At 40.9% G+C, this 7575-nt stretch overlaps 1 protein-coding gene across 1 annotated transcript in view; it reads left to right on the plus strand.

Moving 5' to 3' along the window:
* LOC124045809 (membrane-associated guanylate kinase, WW and PDZ domain-containing protein 2-like) overlaps positions 1 to 4963 on the plus strand; it is a 64414-nt gene extending 59451 nt beyond the window's left edge. Inside the window, exon 8 of the mRNA XM_046365512.1 lies at positions 1425 to 4963. Within this exon, the coding sequence (XP_046221468.1) occupies positions 1425 to 1460 (36 nt within the window). The 3' untranslated portion in view covers positions 1461 to 4963. The remainder of the gene's footprint in view (positions 1 to 1424) is intronic.
* The last annotated feature ends 2612 nt before the right edge of the window (positions 4964 to 7575 follow it).

Genomic DNA, 7575 nt, shown 5'->3' on the forward strand with positions numbered 1-7575 from the left:
CTCATGACTAAGTTTTAGTTTATTTTCGGTAGTGCACATTACCACAGGTTATTTTTGAACCTGCTTCCGTGTATATCAGTTCTACAAAACCCATTGTATGATGATCATACACCCTTGTGGGATAGCAAAGTTCTCACTATTGATGAATTCTCACAACATCAATTAAAAAACTAAATTCCCCCAAAATCAAGAATAAAGGCTACTTTACCTGCTGCCGGCTGGGAAAACATTGTTCGTTTGAATCTAGTCACCCTCTCTGTCCTCTGTGATAATACACAGGCCTGTTTCAATTTTAACCTCAATTCAGAGGTCAGGTCTTTAGTAAAACGAGTCAAAAACTCGTCCGTGCACGTTTTCAGCGTATTACCCCAAGGCACAGTGAGAGTTATTTAGATCCGGCATATCGAAGGACCAAATTGATAGAGGAATTCTAAATTCCTTTATGTTTTAATTTCCAAAACCAATTAGCACTCATTTCTAATTCATTAATGAATTGTAAATTCATTAATTATGCGTGAAGTAGATTGAGACCAGTCTTAAAAGCCAGGTAAATAGCGTTTAATTCAAGTGAGTACTGACCCAAAATACAAAGAACATTACATTTTAAAGAAAGGGAACATAAAATGACGTCATCAGTTTCACACCCTCTCCCATCCTTACAATAGGTAGTATTCAGTCCTTGAGAAGTTTTACTCCCCTCATAAACTACATTCCAACCTGTCTAAAAGATATACTTCTCTCCACTAATGGAATCCAACCAAAACATTCTTATCTGTTTGAAAAACTATCTTATCCCTCCTTAAATTTCCCAGGAGGCATCAGACAATTAATTCATTCTGCTTACATTTTCAGTAACAGCTCAACCAAAAACACTGGTTCTGGTTCTAATCAATAATGTATACATAATTAATCATCTAAACTATAATTTCCTCTAACAAGGGGATAGGGTCCCATTTGGGACGCTGACATAATGATCTATATCTTTATAGTTCTGTCTGTCCTGGTGATGATATTGTAGCTGTATGTGTGTGAACAGAGATCTGGGTGTGGATGAAGATATATATCGTGTCTTTGTCATTATCTATTCATAGGCAAAACGATCAGCTTTGTAGGTGTGTGTGCGTGTGTGTGTGTGTGTGTGTGTGTGTGTGTGTGTGTGTGTGTGTGTGTGTGTGTGTGTGTGTGTGTGTGTGTGTGTGTGTGTGTGTGTGTGTGTGTGTGTGTGTGTGTGTGTGTGTGTGTGTGTGTACTTGCCTGCATGTGTGTGTGCTTGTCACTGCGTATCAACCTGTAGTGTGAGTCTCCTCCTTTTTCAGTAGACAGTTCCCCCCCCTGGGAGGCCATTCCTCCAGCCCTCTCTGCCCTGCAGGAAGTGACCCTTGACCCCCAGCAGCTGTCCACCTCATCTTTCTCATCCCATCCAGCCTTCACCCCATACTCCCCCCACCAGCTCCTTTTAGAGGCCACACCGCGTATGGCAGCCCATTCTCCAGACCCCAGCGCCACGAAAGGGGCTATAGGTGGCAGGTGCACACAGCCCAGGGGCACCGTCCGTGGGCAAATAACCCTGCAGTGGCCTGAGGAGTTGGAGGAGGGGCCCCGAGAGCCCCAACCTCTGCCGCGGCCCCCGAAAGCTAGATGGAGGTCTGCGGAGAGGAGAGAGAGCAGCAGCACCCACCCATGCAGGATCCAAACACCGCCGCATGGCCCTGGGACTCTTCCTACCTGAGTGTGAGTCTGAACGGAGGCAGTTGGGTCCGTGGGGAGGGACATGTGAACCTACAGGAGGGGTTTGAGCTGAGAGGTCTCCAGCCAAGGGATGAGGAAGGGGCTCTGCCGCCTCCCCTCAAACCATGGATGGCCCTGCAGGCAGGAGTGCAGCCGCCTTCCTAGGGCCCTGGAACCCACCTGGGGGTGACAGACTGCCCGGCACCCTGAGGTCCTGGACCTACACTGTCAGCAGGGAAAACGGATCCGGATCAGACTGGTTTACATTGGATCCGACTGGATTCTGACTGGGTTGGACTGGCTAGCTGTACATAGGCACCCAAGTCCTAAGTACCACTCACACCATCAGATGCCAGAGGAATCTTTTATTCTCTCTCTCTCTCACTCTCACTCTTTAAAATCAAAACATTTTTTTTCTTCTTGTTCTTCCCTCTTTCAAGATGATTATAACCATCACCTTCAAAACCAAAGGACATTTTACAGCTGGTGTGTGTAAACAAAAAGAGGACTCGCTCAACTCAACACTTTAGTCCAGGTAGCCATTTTGAAACCTGATGATACAAATCCCATTGCTATCCCACTAGGCTCTTTGGGTGTGGGCAAGGTGAGCTATCGACATGTTCCTAGTTTCACCAGTCAACCCCATCAGACCTAAAATGGATGGTCAGTTTCAACCACTGATGGGATGACACTTATCTAAAGAGAGATTGGAATATTGAGGTCGTTTGCCTATCGTTTAACTTTCTGTGCAATGGAGAGAATGATGAGATTATAGAACTGAGGGAGATGGAGGGAGGGATGTTAATTTAAAATCCTTCTGAAAGGTGAACCTTTTTGGACAGAGCTCTGTCGACAGACATCACATGCCTATTGATATATTGTGCATACTGTAAATGTACAAATGTGAAAAATATGTACATTTGGTCATCTCCCAAAAATATGCCTAGTGTATTTTTTATGCATTGTTGTAGGTACATTTTAGAAGAACATAAAAATACAGATATCGGGACCATATTTTAAGATTCATATTTCCATGGCCTTGTATTATATACTACATATTAAAGACTCTGTGTGGAGTCAGCTGACAAGGGACTAGAGTGATGCAGGTCACATACCCCTGTTCAAACATTACGTGCATAAACCAATGGTTGCATGCCACGTCATCGACTGTGTCAAAGACTGACAGATTGCTGTAGCATATGATGCAGTTAGCTGATACGTAAAATACCAATCCAGGCATTGTAAAATCTGATGTCAGCAATGCCTGGGCAGAGGAATCGGCCCTCAGTGTTCTTGTGCATGAACCACCATCATCAAACAGGGACTCAAATTTCTTCTAGAAGTAGAATATAGAGCTGACATCCTCACTGGGTATAGGTAACTGCCTAAATAAAGGAAACACCAACATAACGTGTCTTAATAGGGCATTGGGCCACGACGAGCCAGAACAGCTTCAATGCACATTGGCATAGATTCCACCAGAAATTCCATAATTTGGTGTTTTGTTGATGTTGGTGGAAAATGCTGTCTCAGGCATCGCTCTGGAATCTCCCACAAGTGTTCAATTGGGTTGACATCTGGTGACTAAGATGGCCATGACATATGGTTTACATCATTATCATGCTCATCAAACCATTCAGTGACCACTCGTGCCCTGATGATGGGCCAAATGGCCAAAATACTGGCCTGCCTGACATTTTTATACATGACAATTAGCATAATGGGCTGTTAACTGCTTAATTAACTCAGGAACCACACCTGTGTGGAAGCACCTGTTTTCTATATACTTTGTATCCCTCATTTACTCAAGTGTTTTCATTATTTCGCAGTTACCTGTAGCTAACAGTTGTGTATTTGTGTAATTTATTAAAAATTGTCCATTACCGAGTCAAATGGAACATTCAAGGTGGTTAAATCCAATTGTTTAGGAACTCTGTGAGTCATAATACACAACGTTTATCAATCATGCAATCAGTCATGTTCATAGAAATAAACTATCTTGATTCTATTTCTATGGTCATGTTTAGATGGGCTATGTATCAGCAGCACTTGAAACAGAGAACTCTAGCTGCCCATTCTATATTTCCCATGTCTATGCCTTTTACTGTGCTGCATGAACCACACCACTGTGGGAGGGGAGGCATATGAGTCATTGAGGAGCAGAAGGATACATGGGATATGAGGTGGGGCGGAGTGCCTTAGTGAAAGTAGAGCAGAGCTGTTAACCTGGCAATCGCTAGCGTTTTTTTTGTATGAGTGAGCAGAATGCAAAACTGGTTTGAGAGATTACAGTATACTGTACAGTACACATATCAGACAGCACGCCATACAGTAAGTGGCTAGTGCGATGGTATAAGCCAACTGACGCTTTTTGGCTAACAGGGCCAGATTACGTTTTGAAACATCCCAAATTCACAGTGCCACAAAATAATTATGAAAATTCTGACTTCTATAGCCTACTAGCTTTGTCATCATCTCATGGGTGCCTAAATACATTTAGAGTAAAGTGGACTTTGGGCTTTCCTATGGGGATGATGTATAGCTTGTAGCAGAGGATAGCCGTAGACATGTAGAGCCCTCCATGTTTGCACCAAACATTAGGACTCATACCATATTTCTCTCAATGCAGATTCACTAGACTGAGTGCAGTGTTCCAGTCCAGATGATAAACATGTAATTTCTATGGTATTTGTTTTTTACTGAAACTGGTTGTGTTCCAGGCCACCCAATGCATTGCATCCACCAATGGTTGTGTGCCACATTATAGACTGTGCAGTCAGGCATCAGACTGCTTTATCATAGTATGTGGTTAGGTGACATTTTAAACACCTCTCCAGTCATTGTGAGATCTGGCATGTGTCTCCAATGTAGTCAGCGAGGAACGAGGACGATATCACTGAGCCTTCTGTGTATCACTTGAGGCTGTTCCCTGCCTGCCTGTTGTGAGTGATTTTGTATACAGAAAAAAAAGTTGACTAATGATAAATCTGAAGGATGACATGTTCATGCATCTACCATTAAGCTCAGTATACATGTGTCGTCTTAACCATGTATAATCCACCCTGTATAGCTGTATTCTTACAAAATATGGTTTACTGCACCATTGATACTGTAGTTTCAAAGACTGAAGTCAACAACTATTTTTATGAAAATGTGGCAGTACTGATATAACATTTTGGGGAAAAAAGAAAAAAAATGTTTACCTAAAGATATTCTGAAATACTGTAAAATAAACTCGACATGGTGTAAAGTACACCTTTTTGGATGTCTGTGTGGGTTTTTAATGTCTGAATGTGCTTAAAATTATAATAATGTATCAATTGTGTTCACTTTAAAATTATCCATGTAATAATTGGCCCATAGACTGTTTAAAATGGATTGACCACCTTGTGTTATTGAAGGATATGTCTCAAAGGCTCCATCTAATGCAGAATACTTGAAGAAAGCCCTAAATATATTGCATATTACATTTACATTTAAGTCATTTAGCAGACGCTCTTATCCAGAGCGACTTACAAATTGGTGCATTCACCTTATGACATCCAGTGGAACAGTCACTTTACAATAGTGCATCTAAATCTTAAAGGGGGGGTGAGAAGAAACTGACCACACAGATGGTCAGTTTTAAAAGATGCAGTCTAGGAGCTGTAAAAAGTTCAATTCTAAATACATTGTACCATTTACTTTGGTTTAAATTTTACCATAACGTTGTAGAAATGTACTTTTAGTAGCATTGCGGACACTGTATAGTGTTTCTCTTCCTGTCCGCAAGATGGCGGTCTAAGCTGAATGAATGGCTGTTGGTCGTTTTTTAATCATTTTTAAATATTTTATTTTTGCATTTTCTAATTAAGAACATTCAAAACAAAAATGAAAAGATATTAGACAACAATAAAACAAAGTGACAATAACCTTACAAGGCAACAAATTAGTGTAAAAAAAAATAGATATATACACATAAATACAATTTTAAAAAGTCACAATGAAACATTGGATCATATGGTCACCTGCCATAGGCTACATATTATACATTAAGTGTGAAATATTACGTGAGGATTATATAGAGATTAAATCAATGTGATGTGAGGGGAGGGGAGATTCTCCATATAATCAAAGTTTGCCAAATTCTGTAAAATGTCTCTAACTTATTCCTCAAGCAGTAACTGGTTTTCTCCAGTGGAATACAACTATTAACTTCTGATAGCCACTGGCAGGGGGGAATCCGATTTCCATTTCAAGGTCATACATTTCTTGGCAATTGCTAGCAATATTTCTGTTAACTTTATAGTGTAGCTTTGCCTAAGATTGGAATTATTAAAGTTACCCAGTAGACAGACCTCCGGATCTAAAAGGAATGCAACCCCATGAATTGAGGATATGGTATCGCATACCCCCTGCCAGAAACCCCGTAATTTTGAACACTGCAAGTGAAATGGAGGAATGTTCCTTCATTTGAGCCACATCTACAACATAGGGAGGAGAGAGTTGAACTTCTGCAATCTAGATGGGGTGATATAGAGCTGATGGAGGAAATTAAACTGGATCAGTCTGTATCTGGAGTTCAGTGTGGATGTAACACCATCCTTGCATAGGTCATGAAGATTAATACCCAGATCTGTTTCCATCTATGTCGGGGTTTATCAAGCTCAGGCAGTGATAGTCCTGACATAAGAACATCGTAAACATGGGAAATCGGTCTTGAACAGTGGTTGGTCTGAATGGCAGAATAGTTCAATAGGTGACATCTAAGGTAGGTTCCATTGTCCCTTGGGTGTCACCCTAATAAAATATCGTAGTTGTAAGTAACTAAAGAAGTTCCTGTTAGACAAGTGGTATTTCTGTTTCAGCTGTTCAAAAGACATAAGAATTCCCTCCTCATAACAACGTTCCAGAAGAGTGATACCCTTATCAGACCATGGTCTAAAGTCACTATTCTGGAAAAACATAGGAATCAATCTATTGTTCCATAGAGGGGTTTTAAGGGAAAGAAATCACTCTCATCTGAACAGCTCATGCCGTTTGCACCATGACAGGACTGTATGTATAATTAAAGGGTTGTCTGTGATGGTTTTTATATATTTCCTGTCCATTTGTAAAACAATTCTGCCCCAGTGTCATCATTTACCTCAAACTTTTCAATGTTTAACCATGAGGGAGAAGGACCATTGTCAAACCTCTGAGCTAGAAATCTAGACTGCACAGCCCAGTAGTACATTCTGAAATTGGGGAGGTTTAAGCCCCCTTGACCATAATCAAGGGTCAGTTTATCCAGGCTAAACCTAGGGGTTTTGTTGTGCCAGATAAAAAGTCTGGTCAGTTTGTCGAGAGAGGAAAATAATGCTGCGGGAACAGGGATAGGGAGAGATTGAAACAAATATAGAAATATGGGCAGGACATTCATTTTAATTACATTATTCTACCCAGTAGGGTGAGAGGCAAGTTCATACACAGGTCACCCTCCACCTTTTGCAACAAACTGGCCAGATTGAGTATATAGAGGTTGTTCAGGTTACCATCCACCATTATGCCCAAATATGTGAAGCCAATTGACGATCATCTAAAAGGAAACTTATGCTTGATGGTCAAAGACAGACAACAGTAAAATTTCACTTTTATCAAAGTTGACCTTATATCCAGAGAAAAAACTATAGTACTGTAATAAGATCTGTAGAGAGAGGGAATGTTCTGGGTTTGTTAGAAATAATAAAAGATTGTCCACAAAAAGTGATAATTTATGGTTATGGGGGCCCACCTCAAAGCAATCCTAGCTTTAGGAGATTTGTAGAGTGACTTTATCAAAATTACAAACACAGTGCCTAAACCAAACTTTTCCAAGACGCAAAAGGG

Source organism: Oncorhynchus gorbuscha, linkage group LG01 (assembly GCF_021184085.1).
Source record: "Oncorhynchus gorbuscha isolate QuinsamMale2020 ecotype Even-year linkage group LG01, OgorEven_v1.0, whole genome shotgun sequence".
NCBI classification, from domain to species: Eukaryota; Metazoa; Chordata; class Actinopteri; order Salmoniformes; family Salmonidae; genus Oncorhynchus; species Oncorhynchus gorbuscha.